Raw genomic sequence first — 25,374 nt, forward strand, 5'->3', positions numbered from 1 at the left:
GGAATCTGTCCTATTCCCAGCAGCCACTAGAGGCACTGCCTGACCCTACTGTGGCCACGAGCAGAGGGACCCCAGGATTCTCAACTCCATTACCTTGTCTCGCCTCCCCTAGGAAGCAGAAGAGTGCTATGGTGAGTAGAGATGACCCATGAGACCCAAGCTTTATCTTACTGCAAACAAAATCTACATTAAAAAAGAAATAAGAATTTCCACCCACATTTTATTATTACTGAAAGCATTTGGAATGAAGCAAAGGATTTAACAATATATATAAAAATATACATTTTTTAAAAAAATCGCAAGTAGACAATAGATTTATGGAATTATTTTTCTGATCATCCAGAAAAGACAGCAATAGTAAACTGCAGTTGGGCAAGACCAGCCACTGGGCCATGAGACCTGAGCAGCCCTAACGCTGCCTCAGCTCTCAAGAGTAGAAGAAATGCTCGACAAACAGAGGGAGGCTGTGGGAGGGCATCAGGACAGCCCCACCAGAAAACCAGAGCCCGAATGGGCTAGACAGGGCCAGGGCTGAGGTATCAGGATGCAGGAACAACCAGGAACCCGTGTGGTTTGGGGAGACATGCCAATTATTCTGGCTTGGAGAGGAATTACCAAGACACAAGAACTCAGACCATCTGCAAGCAAGCTCCCTTGTGTGTGTTCACTTTAAATCAATTCATATTTAACTCACTGAATGAATATGTGGGTTTGGGTGGGAGTCATCCTTGTGTCTAAAATCATCTCAGGGAGACCAAAGAAGGGAAGGCCCAACCGATCAAAGCAGTTTCCCCAATTAAGCTTAAGTGCCCACTAGGATGGGCGCCCGCTGCTGGGGCTTCAGGGAAAGCAAAAGCCATGAGGCCCAGGCCCTGCCTCAAGGAACTGGCACTCTAATGCAGCGAGAGGCACTTGCTCAGAGGATGTGTCTTGTGGCCCATGATTGGATGTGGGACAAAGTAACAGGATTGTTTCCACATATGTGGACAATTAGGATAGGGTTAGAGAAATCCTTGTGATCTGAGATGGGCCTGGAGGGACAGGTAGGATATTGACAGGCAGAGATGGAAAGTGTGTGGGCAAAATCTTCCCAGGGCCTGTGCAGCAGGAGTGGGAGGTGGCCTTCCCAGGAGGGTTTGGAACATACTGGCAGCTACGGGAAGTGAGGCAGGAAAGGGAGTGCGAGCTGGAGGCCAGGCCAACGCAGGGCCCCAAGCATACTCACTTATTCTTTCATTCATTCAACAAAAATGTGTGGAGTGCACACCCTCTGCCCGGAGCCCCTCCAGGTGCTGGGCACACAGGTGAACAGGGCAGCCCCCACCACCCGAGGCTGGCATTGCCTCCCTGGAGAGTTCTGAGCGGGAGCGTCCCATGCTCAGTGCTGTGCTTCCAGGAGCTCCTGCCAACTACAAGGGAACTGGAGGCTGCAGCCTGGTCTCCAACGAGGGCCAGGCCCCGCACCAGGTATCACAGCTGGGAGGGGTTACTTCACAGGACAGCGAGGTCAGCAGGGTCAGTCACAGAGACCCCCTTACCAGGCCAGCCATGTTCTCCACAGCTGACACTGGGGAAGAAATGTCCCCATCAATGTCTGGGATGGAGGGACAGTAGAACAGGGCTTAGAGAGGAGAAGGGAGGCCCAGAAGTGGGAGAATGAACCCCTAACCCTTCCTCCGCCGCCCTCTGCTGCTGGCTCGTCACTGGCCGAGGTCGTCTGGGGATTCACGCCCCGTGCTCCTCTGCTCTTCTTGCCTGTCGTCGTCCTCCTCCTCCCCCTCTCTGGAAAGTTCTCTCAGCTGCTCTGGCGGCTCCTCATAGGCTGCCCGATTCCTGCAGGGCAGCGGGGGACAGAGGGGAAGGATTTGCTCTCAGGTGGACCCGCAAGGGAGCTGGTCCTCATGAGCAGCCTCCAGACCTCCTCCCCACCCACCAGCTGCAGAGGACACTGGGCTGAAAGGCTGGGCTGAGAGTAAAGGTGCCACACACTTGTTCCATGCATGAGCTGAGGGGGTTACAGGAACAGGCTGGCTCTACCAGCCCAGGAGGAACTGGCCCCGTGACAGGGGCTCCAGGCCACACTTGGCTCTAGTCATGCCGCAGGAAGCCCTGCCCTCAGCTCCCAGACTGGAAAACCACAGGTCTGGGAGGCAGGTCCTGGGGCTGCAATGCACATTTTATGGGTTGGGCAGGTCATTGTTTTGTCAGCACAAAATGGGGGTGATATACTGCACAAAATGGGGGCTGCAAGTAGAAGAGGCTGTGAGGAATTGGGATGCATATTTCCAGTTTCCCCAGACCCTTCCAACAGGCTACCAGCCCAGACACTCACGGCCTTGCATCCTCCTTGTCTTCAGTGTTGTCCTTCCCCTGGCAGCAGCAGCAGTAGATGATGATGCCAATGATAATGAGGGCTGCAACCACGCCCACCGCGATGCCCACATACAGGGCCACGTTCATGGAGGCTGCAAGAGGACAGAGCAGCTGCACTAGCTAAGCTTCTAAGCTAGCTCTGGGCCTCCTCCCAGCCAGGGGAGCAGCAGCTGCCAGCTTCTGGTAACACTCCATGAAAGGCATGGTCTTGGAGGAACGTGACCAGCTATGGCCCAGGAATACTTTTCAGGATGGAGGTGCAGACAGAGACATATAGACCACTTCACATCTTAACACTCTCTGGGCTACCCTGGCGCTGCAAAAGTCCTCAGGTGTCAGCTCAGCCAGCTCATTAAGCTAGACGTGGTGTCTCACCCCAGAAGGACGTGGTCCAGACTCTGCGGCAGCTGCCCTGGGTACTTCCTCCACGCCCACTGAGTGACTTCTAGGCAGGTGGGACTGACGAAGCCTCTCAGTCCTAGAAGTCAGTCCTAGGTTCCACTTCCAAACACCAGTGGAACTGGACTGGCCTCAGAGTGAGAGGTGCCTGGCACAGAGTCCATCCTGCCTAGGTCACCACAGCTACCCTGCAGGTGCGTGGCCCTAGAGAGGCTCCCCTATTCCTCTTCACGGTGGTCTCTGGACCACCACCAGTTATCCTGTGGCCTTTGTCAGCCCTCCCTCCCCAAACTGCTCTTACGAGATCTGACGGCCACTGTGATGTTGCAGAACTGGATCCCCGCCTCATTGCTGGAGGTACAGATGTAGTAACCCGACGTGTCTGTGGAGACATTCTTCAGGGAGACAGGCTGGCCTGAGGCTGCAGGGGAAGAAGAGTCAGGGTGAAGAGAGGCACCACAGTGGAGTGGAGATAGCCAGGAACGGGAGGTCTGGACTCTTAGGGAGGCACAAACTCTGCCACTGAGCTTCTCCAGGCCAGACCCCCCTCTCCACCTCCAGGGCTGCAGGATGATTAAACCAGGCAGGGCTCACAATGTGAAGTGCTTAGAATTCACTCAGGCACCCTGGGTTTGACACCTGGCTCTGCCACTTATTAATTTGTCTTTAGCAAGTAACTCAGCTTCATTCAACCTCCATGTCCTCAACTAAAATCAGAAACAATAGTACCTGCCTCACAGGGTACTTGCGAGCATAAAATGAGGTACTAATAATAAATGTAAGCCCACAACAGAATACCTAATATGTAGTAAGTGCTCAGGAAACATAATACACATTAGGTATTGCATGAAAATGCTTTCTAATCAGAAGATATTATTACTTTGGAAATCAAAAGCTCTGATCTCTGGATTTCTGCCATGAGAGAAGTGTGTGGGGTGTGTGTGTGTGTTATGCGGTGTGTGTTGTGTGTCAGTGTGTGTGTGGTGTGTCAGTGGTGTGCAGTGTGTGTGTGCTTTGCTCTATGAGAGTAGTGTATGTATGGTATGTGGTGTGTGTGAAATATGTGTAGTGTGTGTGTATACTCTGTGTGTGGTAGGAGTATGTGTGTGGTGTATGTGGCATAAGGAGTGTGTGTGATGAGAGTGTGATGTGTGGTGTGTGTATAGTGTGTGTGATGGGAGTGTGATGTGTGGTGTGTGTATAGTGTGTGTGATGGGAGTGTGATGTGTGGTGTGTGTGGTGTGTGTGATGGGAGTGTGATGTGTGGTGTGTGTGGTGTGTGTGATGGGAGTGTGATGTGTGGTGTGTGTATAGTGTGTGTGATGGGAGTGTGATGTGTGGTATGTGTATAGTGTATGTGATGGGAGTGTGATGTGTGGTGTGTGTGTAGTGTGTGTGATGGGAGTGTGATGTGTGGTATGTGTATAGTGTATGTGATGGGAGTGTGATGTGTGGTGTGTGTGTAGTGTGTGTGATGGGAGTGTGATGTGTGGTGTGTGTGTATAGTGTGTGTGTGGTGGGAGTGTGATGTGTGGTGTGTGTATAGTGTGTGTGATGGAAGTGTGATGTGTGGTGTGTATAGTGTGTGTGATGGGAGTGTGATGTGTGGTGTGTGTATAGTGTGTGTGATGGGAGTGTGATGTGTGGTGTGTATAGTGTGTGTGATGGGAGTGTGATGTGTGGTGTGTATGGTATGTGTGATGGGAATGTGGTGTGTGCTGTGTGTATAGTGTGTGTGATGGGAGTGTGATGTGTGGTGTGTGTATAGTGTGTGTGATGGGAGTGTGATGTGTGGTGTGTGTATAGTGTGTGTGATGGGAGTGTGATGTGTGGTGGGTATAGTGTGTGTGATGGAAGTGTGATGTGTGGTGTGTGTATATAGTGTGTGTGATGGGAGTGTGATGTGTGGTGTGTGTATAGTGTGTGTGATGGGAGTGTGATGTGTGGTGTGTGTATAGTTCGTGTGGTGGGAGTGTGATGTGTGGTGTGTATAGTGTGTGTGATGGAAGTGTGATGTGTGGTGCATGTATAGTGTGTGTGATGGGAGTGTGATGTGTGGTGTGTGTATAGTGTGTGTGATGTGTGGTGTGTATAGTGTGTGTGGTGGGAGTGTGATGTGTGGTGTGTGTATGTGGCATAAGGAGTGTGTGTGGTATGAGATGTGCATGTGGTGAGTGGGTGATGTATGGTGTGCTGTGCACTATGAGAGTGGTGTGTGTGTGTAGTGTGTGGTGTATGTATAAGGAGTGTGTGCTGTGTGTAGTGTATGGTGTGTGTTTCTGGGGTGTTTGTGGTAGAGGGGTGGTGAATGTGGTGTGTGGTATGTGAATGTGTGTAGAGTGTGGGAGGTATATGTGTGGTGTGGGGACAGTGAGTGTGTGTGGTGTGTGTAGTGTGTAGTGTGTCGTGTGTGTGATGTGTGTGGTGTGTGTAGTGTGTGGGGTACGGTGAGTGTGTGATGTGTCTGGTGTGTGACGTGTCTGGTGTGTGGTGTGTGTAGTGTGTAGTATGTAGTGTGTGTGATGTGTGTGGTGTGCGTATGGTGTGTGTGTGTGGTGTATGGTGTTCTGGGGTGTCTGGGTAGTATATGTGTGTGGTATGGGGGGCAGTGTGTGTGTTGTGTATAGTGTATGGTACGTGAGGGGTGTGTGTATGGTGTGTGTAGCGTGTGTGATGCATGTGTGTGTGATGAGTGTGTGATATGTATGGTGTGTGTATGTGTGGTGTGTGTGGTGAGTGTGATGTGTGTGGTGCGTGTAGTGTATATGGTGCATATGGTATGTGTTGTGTGTGGTGTGTGGCATGTGTAGTGTGTGTGGTGCATGTGATGTGGTGTGTATGTGGCAGCGTGTGTAGTGTGTGTGGTGAGTGTGTGATGTGTGTGGTGTGTGATGTGTGTGTGGTGTGTGTAGTGTGTGTGGTGTGTGATGTGTGTGTGTGGTGTGTGTAGTGTGTGTGGTGTGTGATGTGTTGGTGTGGTGTGTGTGGTGTGTTTAGTGTGTGTGGTGTGTAATGTGTGTGGTGTGTGTGTGGCGTGTATAGTGTGTGTGGTGTGTGATGTGTGTAGTGTGTGGTGGCATGTGTAGTGTGTGTGGTGTGCGGTGTGTTTAGTGTGTGTGGCGTGTATAGTGTGTGTGGTGTGTGATGTGTGTGTGTGGTGTGTGTAGTGTGTGTGGTGTGTGGTGTGTGTGTGGTGTGTGTGTGGTGTGTGTAGTGTGTGTGGTGTGTGATGTGTTGGTGTGGTGTGTGTGTGGTATGTTTAGTGTGTGTGGTGTGTAATGTGTGTGGTGTGTGTGGCATGTATAGTGTGTGTGGTGTGTGATGTGTTGGTGTGTGTGTGGTGTGTTTAGTGTGTGTGGTGTGTGATGTGTGTAGTGTGTGGTGGTGTGTTTAGTGTGCGTGGTGTGTGATGTGTGTGGTGTGTGGTGTGTGTGTGGTGTGTGATGTGTGTAGTGTGTGTGTGGTGTGTGTAGTGTGTGTGGTGTGTGATGTGTGATGTGTGTGGTGTGTGTAGTGTGCGTGGTGTGTGATGTGTTGGTGTGGTGTTTGCGGTGTGTTTAGTGTGCGTGGTGTGTGATGTGTGTGGTGTGTGTAGTGTGTATGGTGTGTGATGTGTGATGTGTGTGGTGTGTGTAGTGTGTGTGGTATGTGATGTGTTGGTGTGTGTGTGGTGTGTAATGTGCGTGGTGTGTGTGGCGTGTATAGTGTGTGTGGTGTGTGATGTGTGTAGTGTGTGGTGGCGTGTGTAGTGTGTGTGGTGTATGGTGAGTGTGTGATGTGTGGTGTGTGGTGCGTGTGTAGTGTGTGTGGTGTGTGGTGAGTGTGTGATGTGTGGTGTGTGGTGTGTGTAATGTGTGTGTGGTGTGTGTGGTGAGTGTGTGGTGTGTGTGGTGAGTGTGTGATGTGTGGTGTGTGGTGCGTGTGATGTGTGTGGTGTGTGTGGTGTGTGTGTGATGTGTTGCGTGTGTGGTATGGGGGGTGCTGAATGTGTGTGCTGTTGGGGTGGGACAAAGGCAGACTGTCTAGACTCTTCCTCTGCATCTGCCGCCACTTGAGCAAGCCATTTAACTTCTTTGAGCTCCAGGCTTCTGGAAAGTGGGAGTGAAAACACCTGATCTCCGGAATCCAAGAGAATGGACCAGAATGTCTCATGGAAGACCTTTCCCTCAATCTATCATCCTATGAATTTCTTCATCTTGAGAGCAAGAGCTTTGTGCTTGGGCATATATATATGTCCTGCCATCCAAGATGCTTTGTTATAACTGCTATTTTGAGAGGAGTTGGAGACCTGCATCCTCTAATTTTGCTGCAGAGCCAGGCTTGCCTGATCCCTACTGCCACCAGGTGGTTACACGCCATTCCTAGGAGACGCTCTAAATTGTAAATACGATCCTGTCACTGCTCTGTTCAGACATTTCAGGGGCTGCCCGTAATCTTCAGTAACAAGTCCAAGCTTCAGGTCACAGATATGGCCCTGTCAATCATAACAACTTTGTCTCTTGCCACTTGGTGCTAGGGGCGAAACCAGGGGAGCAGCCCTCTCTCCTCCCCATCGTCACTTTCTTGCAAGATTGCATCTCAAGATTTTCCTTCTCCAGATGTGCTGCTCAGTACACATCCTCAAATGTGATGTCCTCTATCCTTCCAGCAACCCTCAATATTTCAATCTCCAATTCATGGAGTTAACTGGAGGCTTAAAGAAGTTAAGTGAACTGCTCAAGGACACAAAATTAAGAAATGATAAAACAGGAACAAAAATCCTGTTTCAGGTCTAGAACTCCCTGGAACCACTGATAATTTTCTTTTAAAAATTTGTGGCCTGGCACAGTGGCTCACGCCTGTAATCCCAGCACTTTGGGAGGCCGAGGTGGGCAGATCACTTGAGGTCAGGAGTTCGGGACCAGCCTGGCCAACACAGTGAAACCCCGTCTCTACTAAAAATATAAAAATTAGCCAGGCATGGTGGTGCACGCCTCTAGTCCCAGCTACTTGGGAGGCTGAGGCAAAAGAATCGCTTGAAGCTGGGAGGTGGAGGTTACAGTGAGCTGAGATCGCACCACTGCACTCCAGCCTGGGCAACAAAGCGAGATTCCATCTCAAAAAAATAAAATAAAATAAAATTTTTTATTATAAAAGCAATGTATGCTCCTTATAATAATTTATAAATGATATAAAACTATTATTTCAATTCAGTTCAATACAGAAAATCTTTAGCTGCTGATCACAGCTATAAACGAGATAAAGAGGGTCCCTGTCCTCTTGGTGTTTCCAGGTTCCCAAAGAAGACAGACATGAAACGATGGTGGTTACAGTTCAAGATGGAGGTACCATCTGAACTTATGGCAAGGGGTTTTAATCTCATCCAAAGGGCCAAGGAAAGCCTCTTTAAAGAAGAGAGAACAAATAAAAATCATTCATAATTCCATCACCTAGAAATAACACTTTGATTTGGTGCTATTTTCTTTCAGCCTTTTCGCTTGTACTTTCTTCAAATTCTTCCCTTGAACCCCAGGACACACTCTCTGGATGCTCATTCTTCATAAAATGCGCTCCCTTCTATCCTAGAATTCCACGCCTCAGTATGTTTTCTGGAACATTGTTTACATGTGATATTAATATGCGGCATGGAGGGGTCCCTAAAAAAGTAATAGGAATCACTGAGTTAGGGTTAAGTAAGCTTTCTAAGGGCAGCACTTTCAGAGTTCCTACAATGCTGTTGAGCACTGGGAACCTCTGACAGCGGGGTGTGGTATTCATGCTCTCCATTTTCTAAATGAATTGGATTTGTTATTTTTAAGAGGCATCTTGAAGGAATACACTTTAGGAAATGCTCTATGGTCCTGGGCATGCTTACGAGGTCTAGAGCTCGTAACAGATTCCCCACCACTTTAGAGGGTGAAGCTCAGACTCTGGGTTTAGTGTAGGCAGCACATTGCACAGTCAGGACCTTTTTAGTCGTCAGACTCCAGGTTTGAGCTCTAGGCCTTGTTGAGGGTGGGGAACATGGGGTTTCCTAGTCCACTGAGTCAGCGCTATCCTCCCCCAGTTCCCTGATGCAAACGGTGTGCATTAGAAGCTGCTGGGATGAACCAGTGCAGGTCTTGTGTCACAGGACCTTCTTTGTTCTGAGTTGGGGCTCCCAAGCCCCTTTTCCTTCGGAACGGGACTAGTAATTTCCGAAATCCGGAGAAAACTAATGTTTCCGCTGCAGTGGCGACACCTTGTGGTCAGAAAGGGGAATGCACAGGACGGTCACACGCTTCCCACCTTCCTCTGCTCCAGCTGTGGTGAGATTCCCCTTAAGAGAACCTCCGGTCTCACCAAGACGCTAACGTCACGTTGACAAGATCTAACGTTTCTGCATCCCCCCAACCCCTACCCAATCCCGTAGCTTGTCGGCAAGCCCCTGCTGCCACCTCTGTCTCACACAGGGCCCTCACGATCCTCCCGGGACTGGTCCCCACCCTTCGCAACCTCCTCCCCTTAAGTGCTCCAGGCCCCAGAACTACCCCCTCCCCCACTTCCTTGATATCCAAATTCCTGTTTCTTCAGCGCATGAAACTCAGCTTCCTGGGACACAGCTTACAACGTCTGTTCAGAGCTATTACGCGTGGGATCTCCTCTCATCCTCTTCACAGCTTTTGGGGAATCCCAATGTTTTTCAAAGGGCAGTACTAAGGGTCAAAGAGGCTGTGAGTGACTCACAGCTCCAAAGTGGAGAAGTCAGGACTCAAATCCTTGTTTCCTGATTCTAGATTCCCTGTTCTTTTCACTGCTAGCTTGTTTCCACTGAGGGTTTAGTCGGAAGAACCAATCTGTAATGTTGGAAATTGTCTTCAGATGTAGGAGGGCAGAGGTACCCTCCTCTGCAAATCATCCATAGTGGACTGAAATGTTTTAAAAGCCAGAAATAATTTGGGCTGACCCACAGAAGTAGAAGAATTAGCAGATTCTCTTTTTTTAAATTTATTTTTTGTTTGTTTGTTTTGCTTTTTTAAGACAAGATCTGGCTCTAGTGACCAGGCTGCAGTGGTACCATCTCGACTCACTGCAACCTCTGCCTTCCAGGCCCAAGGATCTTCCCACCTCAGCCTCCTAGGTAGCTGGGACTACAGGCATACACCACCATGCCAGGCTAATTTTTGTATTTTTGTATTTTTGGTAGAGACAGGGTTTCATGTTGCCCAGGTTGGTCTCAAACTCCTGTACTCAAGCGATCCACCCACCTCAGCTTCTCAAAGTGCTGGGATTACAGGCATGAGCCACTGCACCTGGCCAGAATTGGCAGATTCTCCAAGGCTCTGTGAAGCGGGGTGGAAGCAAAGGCTTTGAGAACTCTGCCCTCACCCCACAATGTCTCCAGATGCAAGAGCGTGTTGTTATGGACATTAACTATATTCTTTTCTGTCACCCCCAGGTCCGCATTCTGACTCAGCAAATCTTAACTAGAGACAGGATAAAGCTTTCACAAATTAAAGCTTTCACAAATTAAAGAAGCAGTTCTCTTTTCACCTCCTTTCCTGTCCTCAGGATTCTCCCCTTTGGTTAATGAAAGAGCTAAGTTTTGGCTTCTAACAACCAGAGGAGTCTCCTGGTGGAGGCAGGAGAGAACTGCAGCTGTGGCGTCCCTTTGTGAGGCTCCTCAGAAGGTACCCATGGCTTACAGGACAAAGACTAACCTCCCTGGTGTGACGCACAGGCTCTTCGTGATTTCTCGTCACTGTGTTTCTTAACAAGAATATCTCCCACCATTCCTACACTACACATGCACTCTGCCCCTCAGCCACACCAGATAGTCATGATTCCTTCCTTTTCTCCCTGCCAAGCCTCCTCATCCTTGAGGACCCAACTCAGACAACAGCTAATAATACTTAGCATTAAATGAGTGCTTACTACCTACCAGACACTGGTCTCAGTGCTTTATATCTACTTTCATTTAAACTTCACAACCCTATGAAGTAAACACTAGCATTGTGCCCATTTCACAGACATAGAACCTAAGGCACAAAGAAGCTGAGTCACTTGCCAAGGTCATACGGCTAACAAATGTCCGAGCCAGGAGTCAAGCGCATGGCATGCTCTTAACCACTGTCGACTCCAATACCCACTCCTTGGAGAACCCTTCTTTGATCTTATGCATCTTCTGTGTTACATCACCACTGGGTATAAAGCTATTATAGCATTTGCCACCTGTAACCTTCAGCTTTGGGCGCTCTTATACACATTTGCTGGAAAGAAGATCAGACACTACCAGTGTCCACAGCAGACCTACCATGACCATGACTGGAGTCACTAGGCTATTCACAGACCAGAGAGAGGAGGCCACGGAGCCCTGGGATAGCTGCCAGGTGGTTTCAACAAAAATTCCAGACATACTCGATAAAAAGTTGCCAACTGGAAATACGTAAACACAACTGGAAGCTTGTTGAAAATCTATGTTACATTGACCTATTTTAAGTTAGGTCAAGTGGATTCTACTAACTTTTTTAAGAAGTCAATTTGCCCCCAAATGAGTGATAAAACTCATCCTGGATTGAGTGCACCCCCAGTGTGTGCATCTGTTCGGCTGGGCTTATCCAGGACACCAGATATTCTTCCCCCGGTCCTTACCCCCACCCCTGGGCACCTCATCTTCTCAGAAGAGCTGTGTACCCCGCTGGCTTTGCTTTCCACCTCTGGCCTCCTTTTCCAACTACACTCAACTGAAAGACCTCCCAGAAGCTAAATCTGCTTGACACCTTTCAGGCCTTGTCTTTCTTTTTAAAAAATATTTTATTTTATTTTATTTCATTTTATTTTGAGACAGGGTCTTGCTCTGTCACCAAGGCTGGAGTGCAGTGGTGTGATTATGGCTCACTGCAGCCTCGACCTCCAGGGCTCAAGCGATCCTCCCACCTCAGCCTTCTGAGTAGCTGGGACTAAAGGGTGAGTCTTGCCACGCCCAGTTAATTTTTAAAAAATGTTTTGTAGAGACAGGAGTCTCACCATGTTGCCCAGGCTGGTCTTGAACTCCTAGCCTCATGTGATCCTCCTGCCTCAGCTTCTCAAAGTGCTGGGATTACAGGCATGAGCCACTGCACCCAGCACCCAGCAAGCCTTGTCCTTCCTGATCCTCAGGAGCAGGGGTGGGCACTAGGCGCCCTGGGACTCCACCAGGGTATTTCCACACCCATTGGTTCCGGATGTGGAAAGGACGGTAGGATTTTTATATAGCTCTTTTTTTTTTTTTTTTTTTTTTTTCCAGTTAGTTTCCTGACTGAAAGGTCAAATACCAAGCTGCCCAGTACAAAACTTGTCTCCTGGCAACTACAGCTGAATCTACCATCGCCTCCCCTAAGGACCCTTACAGCAATATGGTGCTGTAGTTGGGTGAAGCCATAAAAGGGTGGTGTGTTTGGGGCAGTGGGGGTCTGTGACCGCTGAGATGGACCCGCCTGGATAAGGAATGGGAAGGTTAAATTTCCCACCTTTGGGTGGAGCTGCTGAGTTAGACTTGGGGTCTCAAATGTATACTTCAGGACACAATCAAATTAAAATCCTACCCATTCTTTCGCACAGAGTGCATATCAGGGCACGTTCATCCAAGAGAACTGAGGAATGCGGAACAAAGAAAACAAGTTAACATTTACCACGGCTTCCGCTACGTGCTTTACATGAATCATTTTTGTTTCTTGCCAGAACCTATGAGGTAGGTATTATTATAAGAAATCAGTGCTGGCTGGGTGCAGTGGCTCACACCTGTAATCTCAGCACTTTGGGAGGCTGAGGTGGGTGGATCACCTGAGGTCAGGAGTTCAAGGCCAGCCTGGCCAACATGGTGAAATCCTGTCTCTACTAAAAAAATACAAAAAATTAGCCAGGCATAGTGGTGGGCACCTGTAATCCTAGCTACTTGGGAGGCTAAGGCAGGAGAATCGCTTGAATCTGGGAGGAGGAGGTTGCAGTGAGCCAAGATCATGCCAACTGCACTCCAGCCTGGGCAACCGGGGGAGACTCCGTCTAAAAACAAGAAACCAGTGCTTAGAGAAGTGGGGATATGGGGATAGGGGTAGGGTAGGGAAGCAAGCGGCCTTCAGGGGGATCTGACTGGTCAACCCGAGTTGCAGCCCCTAGCCAATCAGCTGCACGTGCTGCACCTTGATGTGGGTAGCCCGCCTTCCCTACTGCCCTCTTACCTGGCTGGGCCAGGGGCTGCTCCTGATTCAGGATGTCGTACCTCTTCCAGCTGTACTGAGGGGTTGGTGAGCCCTCCTTTGATTGGCAGGTCAGCTGGATGTCGTTCCCAATTATGGTCTCTCCCTCGATGCCGCATTCTGGTTTGGAGGGTGGCACTATGTAGAGGAGAGACCAAAGAGAAGGCATGAGGCAGGTGGGGCTTGGTGACAGCCACCGTCCCCGCCCCCCACCCCCGCCCACGCACACATACTGCCTTGTTTGTTCACAGGCAGAAAATTCCGTAGTTGAGTAGTGAGATGGAACGCTGTAAAACCAATTTACCCCAATATGCCCTCAGTGGTCTGTCACCATCACAGAGGAGTGGTACATATGCTGGGAAGCATCGTGGGCCTGCAGTAGCTTTCGAAGGCATGGTTTCATGTGTGCTCTAGTTTACAGTCCTGGGATTTTAAAGATAGCAGAACATGGCTGTTAGAAAGATGGGGATGTTCCAGCTGGGCGAGGTGACTCACACCTGTAATACCAGAACTTTGGGAGGCCGAGGTAGGTGGATCACCGGAGGTCAGGAGTTCGAGACCAGCCTGGTCAACATGGTGAAACCCCGTCTCTACTAAAAATACAAAAAATTAGCTGGCCATGGTGGCACGCACCTATAATCCCAGTTGCTCAGGAGGCTGAAGCAGGAGAATTGCTTGAATCTGGGAGGTGGAGGTTGCAGTGAGCCAAGATCATGCCATAGCACTCCAGCCTGGACAATAAGAGCAAAATTCCATCTCAAAAAAAAAAAAAAAAGAAAAGTAAAGAAAAGAAAAAAGATAAAGAAAGAAAGATGGGGACATTGAAGCCCAGAGAAGACACTTGCTCATGGGTCCTGGCAAAGCTGGGACTAGAACCCAGCTCTTCTAACTCCAGATCCTGTGCACTCTCCACCAGCCTATATGAGCTCCTTCTGCCACTGATTCATCTGTGCCATTTTGGGGAAACCCTCGATTCCCCTCGGCCTCAGTGTTCCATTCTATAAAATTAGTGGGCAACAAACCTGTTCTGTACTGGGCCAGGTGGCAATATTTTAGGCCTTGCAGACTACACATTGTCCTTGTTGCTGCTACTTTTTCTCTTTAAATAGTATGTTAGAAATGTAAAAACAGTCTGTGGGCTGGATTTGGTCCTAGTTTGTCTACCCCTGGACTAAGTGATCTCTGAAGCCTTCCACTCTAACTTCTTAGTAATGTTCTCTCTGGGTTCGGCACCATCCTCCTCCTGTGCTTTGCTGATAACGTGCAGTTGCCATGAGCACGGGATGACGGGAGGACCCCCAGGCAGCAGTAAAGTTGTGCGCAGGGTGAAGGATGAGGACTGAGGGAACTCGAGCAGGCAGAGGGCGCAGAGATAGGAGAGGGAAGCCCATAGACTGGAGGTTACCCAGAACGGCAGCCACCCTCATCTCAACCCCAACCCGATTCCCTGGATTTCTGGGAAGCTTAACCCTGCGCCTTTCACTCGGCATTGTCAAGATACCATTGTGGAGCTGGGTTCATTCTACAAACCTCACTGGGTGCCTACTGTGTGTCTGACAGTGCTGGGCACTTGGCGGACACAGTGAGTGGGTCAAGGAATCTAGTGGGGTCAAAAGACAAGTAGCTGAACAATGACCAGGCAGGAGGCAAGGCTGCTGGGGTGGATAAGGCCTAAACACAGTCCCAATCCCAAGATCAGCTGTGGCCTAAAGGAAGCAAGACAGTAAACAAGACCAGTGGTGGAGGTGGGAGTGGTGGTCGGAGAAAGAGGTGATGATACTCCAGGCAGAGCGAACAGCACGTGCAAAGGCTCAGAGGCAAGAAGCAGCATGAAGCACGCTTGAGACTTCGGGTCCTGTCCTTGGAGGTGAGAAGCGGAGGACACACAGTGGAGAGGGTTGCTCCTGGAATCTCTAGGTGGCAAGCCTGTCCCCTCTGCGTCTTTCTTTTTTTTTTTTTTTTTTTGAGACGGAGTCTCGCTCTGTCACCCAGGCTGGAGTGCAGTGGCCAGATCTCAGCTCACTGCAAGCTCCGCCTCCCGGGTTCCCGCCATTCTCCTGCCTCAGTCTCCCGAGTAGCTGGGACCACAGGCGCCGCCACCTCGCCCGGCTAATTTTTTGTGTTTTTAGTAGAGATGGGGTTTCGCCGTGTTAGCCAGGATGGTCTCAATCTCCTGACCTAGTGATCCGCCCGTCTCGGCCTCCCAAAGTGCTGGGATTACAGGTTTGAGCCACCGCGCCCGGCCGCGTCTTTCTTTTCACATCCCCTTGGATGGCTTGCTTGCCCAAAGAACAGTGCTGCTCATTCTATAATCCAGGTGCATGGTCTCTGAGCATCAGGAGTGCATTCTGATCTCAGCCCCACCCGGCAGCTGCTGAGAGAAACCCTTCCACACACACCACTCCCCTCTAGCCCGGCAGCCACAGTATTTCCTCTTGGAAACAGCCAGGCTATTGCTGGGTGCGCCCAACATCTTCTGCTGCCATAGTCAGGGCTGGCCAGGTGTGGGGCGAGCATGAGGGAAATTAGAGACCCTCCCTGATTGTTGCTTTCCCTTGAATGGTTCCTAAACATCAGAGGTCCAAAGTTCAAGGCCAGGCCTCACTTATCCTGGACCAGACCCTGGGACTGGAGCAGTGTGGGGAGGGGGAGGCTGCGGCCTAAGGACCACTCTTACCAGCAGCCAACAAGCAGGTCCCCGGGGAACAAGAGAAGGTGAACACCACTTCCCACAGGACCCCTAGGATGGGCTTGCTGAGCCAAGCGTTCTCTCTTGAGCTTTTCAGAGGTACGGGAGTATCCCTCGCCACGCATCCAAACCATTCAGCCTTTTCCCAGGAATGCCTTGAATAGGAAGCAAAGGCTTATTCCACAACTGGAGAGCGGGCAAAACACCAATCCCACCGGAGGAGTCCCAGGTGTCCCCAAAGTCATACCAAGTGTGCATGACTGACAGTAGAGCCTTTCTACAACCAGGTTTCGTTGGGATAAAAGACAAAAAGGGAAGAAAAGTAACTGAGGCCTACTGGCATCTACAGAGCACTCAAAGGCATCTGAACGCATCCAAAAACTGTTACGGCTTTGCTGAAACCACCATTTGCTAAGGGAAAACTGCTGAAAGCAAATCCTTAATTCTCTCCAGAGGCAGAGGTACAGACAATGGCAAAGAAGTGACCAGCCACTCCCAAAGAGATCAACCTCAGGGCGGAATGTGTCAGTTCTCAGCCCCTAAACCCTCTGGCCTCACCCGGGAACCCCTGCTCTCACCCTGTCCAGATCCCTCACTAAGGTCTCTCTCCTCAGCCTTCCACCATGGAACACAGGTAGGACCTCCGATCAAACAGATCTTTAACAGATCAAATCGTCCTTCCACACATGTGGGGACCGTGAGACTCCGGGGCCTCGGTGCAGTCTCAGTCTTACCTCCCCAGCAGACTGCAGATGTTACCTGAATATTTACTAGAGGAGCAGTGATAGGGAGAGAGGGGAAAGGGAACCAGTCGGGTGCCGAGGCCTCTCCGAGGCCTGCGACTCCCGCTACAGACATCAGGGGGCGCCAGAGGCCGGGGAGACCGCCGATCTCGCTCCGCGGCACCGGGTCCCGGGTCCCAGAGCCCCAGTTTTCCCAGCTGAGAACGAGACTGAGACCACGCGTGCTGCCCCGAGGCGCGGGCTGAGGGGCTGCCCGGCTGGGAGCTTCCTGCTCACCTCGGTTTACTGAGGTCATCCAGCCCGAGTGGGCCGGCTGCCTTAAAATAGCCTAGCTGCAAAGCCATTAGGAAAGAAAACGTGTGTGTGTGTTTATATATGTTTTTATTTATGTATGTTTATATGCATATAATTTAAACTTGTTTCTTAGAGTGCATTAAAAAATGGGCTATCTCTTCTCTATGTTTTTTGTTTGTTTGCTTGCTTGCTTGCTTGTTTGTTTTGAGGCCGGTCTCTGTCAACCAGGTGGGAGGGCAGCGGCTGGATCACCGCGGCTCGTTGCAGCCTCGACCTCCCCAACTGAAGAAATCCTCCACCTCAATTTTTTTTATTTTTTTTTGTAGAGAGGAGATCTGGCTATGTTGCTCAGGCGGGTCTCTGCCTCGGCCTCCTAAAGTGCTGGGATTACAGGCATGAGCCACTGCACCCGACCCTTCTTCTGTTTTAAAAAAGTAAAACATTGGTTTCACCGAGTTCCATAATCTCAGGTTAAATTTGTATCCTTCTGGCTCTGGTTGGGAGGCAGGGGATCAGCATTTACATAATGCTTATGTGGAGGATTTCGGGGAAGTGTGCATTAATACTTCCATTGCCCAAAGGAAATGAGAGCGCTTTAAGAGACCCCTAACATACATATGTACATGTGTGTATCGGGGGTGTCTATTGTAGTATTGTTCATACAAAGAAAAAAAGTTAATGGCCTGAATATTCATCAGTATGGAACACTTGAATAAATCATGGTACCTCCATGTGAGAGAATGTATGCTGTTAATCAGTAGATCTGCATGTGCCCCTCTGGATAAATGTGCATGAAACATGGCTAGAAAGAAAAAAACGCAGTGATCTTTATAATATGATTCCATTTTTTTAAAGGAAAGAAAGGAAAAGAAAAAAGTACGCAGGAATGTGTGTGTGTTGAAAGGACAGGAGGAAAATACGGAATACCTACCTGTGCTGCCATTGGCTACCTCTCTAGGGGGTGGGGTGGAAGGAGACCTTAGTTATCCTTTATACAATGCTAGTTTGCACAGTTGTATAGTTTGACTCACTATAATGCTTTCAAAATGTCAGGCAACCACCTTATGGCAATTAAAATATCTTAATTACTAATTAAACTAAATTTTAAAATAAATTTAATTTAAATTAAACATATTAATTAAAAATAAAATGCAATCAAGTATGTAAAAGGAAGAAGGAAAAAAGATCTTTGTTTTGGTTTAAAGCATTGCAACCTCTCAGCAGTGGTGCCATTTCTTATATTGGACATAGACTAAGTGCTCATTAAATAACAGTTATTTTCCAATAACAATTTGACTTTGAGTCAGTTGCTTCCTTTCTCTGGGCCTCATCTACAAAATGAGGATATTAAAGTAGATGATCTTTCAGATCCTTCCCAAACTATAAATTCCAATAATAAGTCATTCCTATGAAAAGAATGTTATCTTGGGACACATTTCAAAGGGAGTAGAACCTGATTGATGGAGTATGTGTTGAGGGATGGGGGTGAGCAGATGGTGGCATGAAGAATTTCTGCTGGGTAGCCAAAGTTATGACAGGGAAAGATACAAGAGAATCATGATGTGCACCCAATTAAGGCACAATGAGTCTTGGCAATAGGATTTAAGATTTTCCTTTATCTTTGTAATAAGTATGGCATGAAAAAGAGGAGTTGGTATGGGGGAAAGGCCACCAACAGAGCAAGGGACCACTCCAAATCGGCCTTCTCTGTCCTCGAGAACTGTTGGCCACTGGCGGAGAACTCAGAATAGTGTTTAGTGGCAAAGGGAGGAACGGTCCCTCTCCCAGAGACAACCTGGACAAGGGGAGGAGTCTGAGCTCCTTGTTGCTGCCTCTGGCTTTGTCTCATCACCAGGGCTCTTCTCCCTGTGCTGCCACCAGCCCACCCTCTTCCTGCAACTCCTGAAAGACTGGAGACACTCACGGAGGACCAAGAGGCGGACGCGTGACTTGGTGGTGCCGTCCAGGTCTGACATCAGGGAGACGGAGCACTCGTAGGTGCCGTTGTCAGCCATGGTCAGCTGATCAATGGTGATGGAAGCATCGGACTGCTCAACATTGCTGGATATGTTCACACGATTCTTATAAAGCTCACCATAGATGTAGTCTTTGTTTGAAAACTGCCAGATGACCACCCTTTCCTGGGAGAGAGAAGAAATGGCACTAGGTTTTCACCCAAAGGCCCTTGCCTGGTGCTTCCAGCCTGCCATGACCACCCTCATCCCCCAGTTTCCAGGACCCAGAAGCATAGACATGTCAACCCCTCAGAACAAATAGCTCGCATACATGCTACTAATTTGTGAATTTCTTTTATTATATATATATGTTTAATTTATTTTTAAAATGAAAATATTGAAAGAAGTTAGGCAGTTCATACCACAGTACACATGTGGGTAAATGGGTCCATCTGGGATCCCAGCGCTTTCACCTCTTGTAATCTCCAGCATCTCTCTTATCCATTCCATTTTCTCCATAGCCTATCTTCATTCATTCAGTCTACCAGTATTTACTGAGCACTTCCATGTACCAGGTGTCTTGCTGGGCAGCCAGCCTTGGCTGCCAAACCCACTTTATTTACTTGACTCTTGCCTTTGGAATGTACTGATTGATTGATAAACTCATCATTTATCAAATTATATGTGGTAATGGCTAAAATCACAGACTTTCAAGCCAGACTGCTTCAATTCAAATCCCCATTCTACCATGTACTAATTGGATGACCTTGAGCAAAATGCTTGACCTGTGATTCTGTTAACTCTTCTACAAAATGGAGATGATGACAATAACACCTGCCTCACAGGACTGTAGTGAGAATTAAAGTAGTAGTATACACAAAGCAGACAGGGCATTGCGTGACATGTTAAGTTTCTAGAAGTGCTAGCCATTATTACAGCTGAGCATCTACTAGGTGTCGACATTCAAAGATGATAATTCACGAATTCTGCACTCAAAGAGTAATGGAAGTGATAGACAACCAAACGTTACAACATCTTATGATTATCTCTAGGACCCCAGAAGAAAGTATCACTTCCAGACTGGGAAGTCAGGGGAGGCTTCCTCAGAGAGGTGACAGTTGCCTTGAATCCTAAAAACAACTAAGAATTTAGCCAGGCAAAGGGCTGGGGTATTGGGAGAGTAAGTGTTGGAGTAGGATAAAGGTGTTGGGCATTTCAGGCAAAGGAAGAACCACAGAGAAAGAACTAGATGTGGGAAGCAACATATCAACCCCAGTCGTTCACTATGAATGGAAGTAGGTGTGTGAGTGAGGGGCTGGTGAGAGGGTGAGCTTGGGCAGGTAGCAATAAAGATTATAGCTGCTATTTATTGAGTGTATGCTATGTGCTAGGTACTAGTCTATGCACTTGGTGTATATTATCTCATGGAATCTTCACAACACCTGCGAAGTAGGTATATGATTATACTCATTTTACAAATGAGGAAGCCAAGAAGTTAAATGCCTCCCCCAAGTTCACATGTTTAAGTAAATGACAGGGCTGAGGTTTAAACCGGGCATTCTGGCTCCAGAGCCTGAAGTCCGGAGATTCTACAATGCCAGGTGTCAGACACCATGTATATCAGACTAAACAGTTTGCATTTACCCTGAAGCACTAGAGAGCCATGTATTTAGGAAGTCAGCTCTCACCACGGGATGGAAAGTGACTTGGAAGGAGAAAAGGGACCATTTAAGAAATCAGTTTAACAATTCAGGTAAAAAATCATGGGTCCTCAGATAAGGTTGCGGCAATGCAGATGGAAAGAATAAAATGAATTTGAGGAGTATGAAACGGGGGGCACCAGTGAGACCATGAAACCAGGAGAGGATCGGATGGACAAGGTTAGGGAACGGCAGACCTCCAGGGTGAGAGTTTTTTGGCTTGGATATTTGGTGATGTCATTTCCAAGAGAGGAAACACAAAGGAAGGGAATGTTTTATGAATAAACGATGTGTTCTTTTTACATGTGGGGTGTCTGGAGTGTCGGTGGGAGATCCATCTAGGTGGAGGATTCAGTAAGAGCCAGATGGGTCAGTTTAGTGCAAATAGGGATGAAGATTTGGGAGCCAACGACATGTCAATGTTCACTGAGACATGGGCTAGATGAAGCCACCTGGGATAAATAAGTAGAGAAATGGCAAGTCTCCAAGTTACTTCATTCAAAGGGTCAAGGAGAGTTCAGAGAGCTAAGAGGAAAAGCCAAGACAAGACTGCCAGAAAGTCAAGACGAGAAGACTCCAAGGTTGGAAAGTGGCTGCTGGTGTGAAATGCTAATGAGAGATGAAATAAGATGACCGAATGAAGTGTACTGAATTGAGCAAAAAAAGAGGTTGCTGTTGATTTCTGTAGAGCGTTAGGTATAGAAGTGAGACCATGATGGACAGAGAGAATGTGGAGACCCAACGTCAAGTCTGACGTCTGTGCATGCAGCGCGCTTTGTGCAAATTAGAATAAGGGGCTCTACAACCTGTGCTGGGATACATGGCTTGGCTAACGAAGCACATACCCTTGTGCAGGGTGCAATACGCCCAACCAGAGGCAACAGACCTGGTTGAGGCAGACAGCTCTTTCAGGAAGCTTAGCTGAGAAGCGAGGGAGAAACAAGATGGGAGATGCAAAGGTGTCTCAGGCTGTGGATCAGTCCATGGATACTGGTCTTTCCCAGCTCTCCTCTTTTCTGACCCTGACTGGCTCTGACCAGGACCCTCTGCCCACTAACGCTCCTCCCATCATAGATATCCTAAGGCTCCCTCCCTGGATCTCCCCCAGGCTAGAAGACCTGCTAGGACCTGTCACAATAATGTCCTTGAGGGGCTATATTTAAACCCTTTCTCTGTACTCTTGCAGGGTCTCAAGGCAATTGCCTGAAATCCTTCTGGAAGTAAGTGACCCAGCAGTCAATAAAATAACTTTAGTATCTACCTTAACACCTAGAAAACTGTCAGGCAGAGACCTCATGTCTGGCTTGCTAAACATGTGTGATGGCAAGAGAAGGTGCCCTTTTGCTCCTACAAGCTAAAGGCAGCAGGTCTCCTCTCTGGGATTTTACCCTGGGACTCTGGGTGCAGTCGGGACAGGTGGCTGTGGCCCATCACGGTCCCTTGATGCATCTGACCTAGACTTGCTCTCTTTCCCCATCCATCCTGCTGCTCGAGGCCTTGAGTGTTCCAGGCCACCCCTTCTTTCCTGTTAGGGAAAGAGCTAAGTCTTTCCACTGTAAGGTCGGGGACCTAATGCTTATCTCTGCCAGGCACGTTTGCATTTTAAAAGGATACATCACTTTTAAACTTATGAATAGATGCTCTACTTCTTTTAATTAAAGAAATGTTAATTTGATGATGAATGAGATGCTTTTTCACTTCTCAGACTGGCAAATAGCAAACAGTTTGAGAGTGCTCTGTGTTGGAGAAATAGGTGTCCTCACTGTTGGTGGTGAAAATAAAGATTGGGAGACATTTAATGAGAACAATTTGATGTTATTTATCAAAATGTTTAATTCACATACCCTTTGACCCAGAGTTTTAATAATTTATTATATATATGTATATATAAAGAGAGGTACATATAAGGGTATTTATATTTATGCAGCATTATTTGTAGCAGCAAAATATAAGAAACCAAATGTCCATTCATGGTACATATAGTACCTTCATAAATTGAAATGCCTTATGCAATGTTGAAAAATGAGATAGATAAATATACTCATATACACAAAGAGCCCAAGATGTATTAAGAGTCGAATGCAAAATAGTATGTGTGTAGTACATGTAAATATACATATTCATATATGCAAATGCATCTATTAAAACATATATCCATGCTTGTATATGCCCTGCCTGGGGGTGGAGGAGAGTGGAGGATAGAGGATGAGGGTGTGGGAACAGGGTGGGTGAGACAGGAGAAGCAGGGATGGGACTGAGCCTTATCAATGCACACTTTTTATGAGGTTTTGATTTTCAAATCATGAGATTATATTATCTATTTAAAAATAGAAATAGAAAATAAAACAAAACTCCTCCACACTTCCCAAAAGAATCCAAACAGGAAAATAAAACCCATAAAATAAAATTTGGCCTCAGAGCAAGGGCTATGCTAATCAAAAGGAGCGACTGACTCACATGATACAATTTAGGCCATTTGAGATTGGCCATCAGAAAGGTATTTTAGGGGCAGGTGACATTTTCAAAATAAAGGTGACATACTCTGGCCCTCCATGAGTCCAACATTCACTGCTCCCTCCTCGCCCACCCCAGCCTGCGTGCCAGTGTTTATTCTATCATTTATGGAAAGACTGCATAGTGCTTGCCTTCTAAGAGGTCCTGGTCAGGTGATAATCATTCCCACGATGCCTGAACTTGTAAAGCATCCTTACCGTATGAGTGAAGAGAAGTTTATCCCATTGAATAAGTCCCTCTCGACTGGAGGTGGAAGTGTGGTAGGTGCAGGGCAGGGTGACACTCTTTCCATGCAAAGCCCGAAGAACATTCTGCGAAGTTTCCACAGTGATGGCATTGACGGTCACCCTGACTAGAAAGAAAGTAGGCAGTGGAAGAGAAAAGCAAAGGACACGGACAGACATACCCACTCACTGCCCACTGGACCACTGAGGGAATGCCCAGGGCTGTCTTTGCGCCTCCAGCCACAGCTACAGCCACCTTGGCCACCTTGGCCCTGGCAACCAGCTTCTCCTCCAAGACTGCGATGAGGACAAACACATGTGCCTTGGTCCACCTAACTCCACCCCACAGCATCATGAATTGCCTGGCCCCGAACCTCAGCCTTACCTCTTACCAGCTGTGTCAACTTGTCTGAGCCTCAGTTTTCTCATCAATAAAACAGGAGCTCTAACACTTATTTCCTTGAGTTATTGGGGAATTTAATGGAGATACTATGTGTAAGTATTTTTATTAGTCCTTGGCACATAGAAAACTCTCAATAAACATTACCTGCCATCATTTAGGTTGTGATGATGATGTATTCTCTTGTTTAACAAGTATTTATGGAACATTTTTATGTGGTAAAGAATTTTATGAATAAGATTATATCAAGGTAAAGAGATGGGCCCTATTCTCACAGGAGTTTATTTCATGTAAGTTTATTGGAACAAAGTAAGGAAAAAGAATGTGGCCACACTAGCATCTTTTATCACACATACTCTTGCCACGTGATGTTGCCTCTCTTCCCTCAGGAGGTGGGGTCTGTGTTCCTTTTCTTCGAGCCCGGGTGTGCCTGTGACTCTAGTGTAAGGGATGCTATGTGGCTCTGAGGCCAACTCATAAGAGGCCATTCACTTCACCTGGTCCCTTGCGATGCTCACCCTGGAAAACCATCAACATTCTGAAAGAAGGTAAGCAGCCACATGGAAAGACAAGTGTCGGTGTTTGGGACACCAACTGAGGTCCTTTGGGACAGCCAACTTCAACTCCCAGACATGGGAGTGAGCAAACCCAGCCTCCCAGCTGTTGGAACTGATGCCAAGGGGTGCAGAGCTGAGCTGCCCTGCAGATCCCTGCCCAAATTGAAGACTCAAGAGTAAAATAAAAATTGTTATTGTTTTAAGCACTGAGTTTCAGGGTGGTTTGTTATACAGAATAGATGCTTGGCACAGAGAGCCATCTGGATCCCAGTGGTGAGAACTTTCCAGGCAGAGGCTAACCAAGGGTCAGGCAGGGAGACAGGAGTCAGCTTAGTCCATGCACAAGGAACAGCAAGGGAGCTGGTGTAGTGGTAGGGAAGTGAGTGAGGAGGAGAGATGAAGTGGAAAAATTGGGGGGGGTGGCGGATCTCAGATTGCATAGAGCAATGTAGCCCTTATTTAGGACTTTGTATTTCGCTCTGAATGAAGTGAAAATGCCCTGGAGAGATTTAGGCAGAGGAAATATATTTGACGTACTTTTTTTTTTTTTTTTTTTTTGAGACAGAGTATTGCTCTGTTGACCAGGCTGGAGTGCGGTGATTCGATCTTGAATTGCCTCCTCCTGCCAGGTTCAAGTGATTCTCCTGCCTCAGCCTCCTGAGTAGCTGGGATTACAGGCATGCACCACCATACCCGGCTAATTTTGTATTTTTCATAGAGACGAGTTTTTGTCATGTTGGCCAGGCTGGTCTTGAACTCCTGACCTCAGGTGATCCGCCCACCTCGGCCTCCCAAAGTGCTGGGATTGCAGGCGTGAGCCACCATGCCTGGCCTGACATACATTTTTAAAAGATCATTCTGGCTGATGTGGGGTGAACAGATCGAAGTGGAGTGAGGAACAAGAATGGAAGCAGGGAAATCATACAAGAGTTGACTTCAATAGTCCAGATGAGGGCTAACATCTTAGACACAGGTGAAGGTGGTGGAGGTGGTGAGAAGTGATCCAAATTGGAATGTATTTAGAAGGTAGGGCCAATGGGATTTGACTGCAGGCTAGATTTGGCGTGTTAGAGGAAAACAGGAGTCAGGAATAGATAGAAGGATTTGGCCTGAGCAACTGGAAGAATGGAATTGTCATTTACTGAAATGACAACAGTTAGGGAAGGAAGAAATTTCAGGGGGCAGATCAGGAGTTTGTTTGAGGACTTGCAAAGTTTGAGATGCTCCTTAGGCACCCTGGTGGAGGTGGCAGTGAGGCAATTATGTGAGTCTGGAGTGTCATAGAGGCACATAATGGGGATACAACTTTGGGAGTCACCAGCTGTCCGTCATT

General features: G+C 48.0%; 1 protein-coding gene across 1 annotated transcript; it reads right to left on the minus strand.

Annotated features, from left to right (window-relative positions):
- Nucleotides 1-200: 200 nt before the first annotated feature.
- Nucleotides 201-23,159, minus strand: GPA33 (glycoprotein A33). The gene is made up of 6 exons (XM_005539865.4): nucleotides 23,058-23,159; nucleotides 18,616-18,832; nucleotides 12,948-13,103; nucleotides 3,074-3,193; nucleotides 2,333-2,465; nucleotides 201-1,833 (listed from the first exon to the last, which is right to left on the minus strand). Exons 2-6 carry the CDS (start codon nucleotides 18,704-18,706, stop codon nucleotides 1,701-1,703), a joined length of 633 nt encoding a protein of 210 aa, XP_005539922.2. The 5' UTR covers nucleotides 18,707-18,832; nucleotides 23,058-23,159; the 3' UTR covers nucleotides 201-1,700.
- Nucleotides 23,160-25,374: the final 2,215 nt, after the last annotated feature.

Source organism: Macaca fascicularis, chromosome 1 (assembly GCF_037993035.2).
Source record: "Macaca fascicularis isolate 582-1 chromosome 1, T2T-MFA8v1.1".
Taxonomy (NCBI): domain Eukaryota; kingdom Metazoa; phylum Chordata; class Mammalia; order Primates; family Cercopithecidae; genus Macaca; species Macaca fascicularis.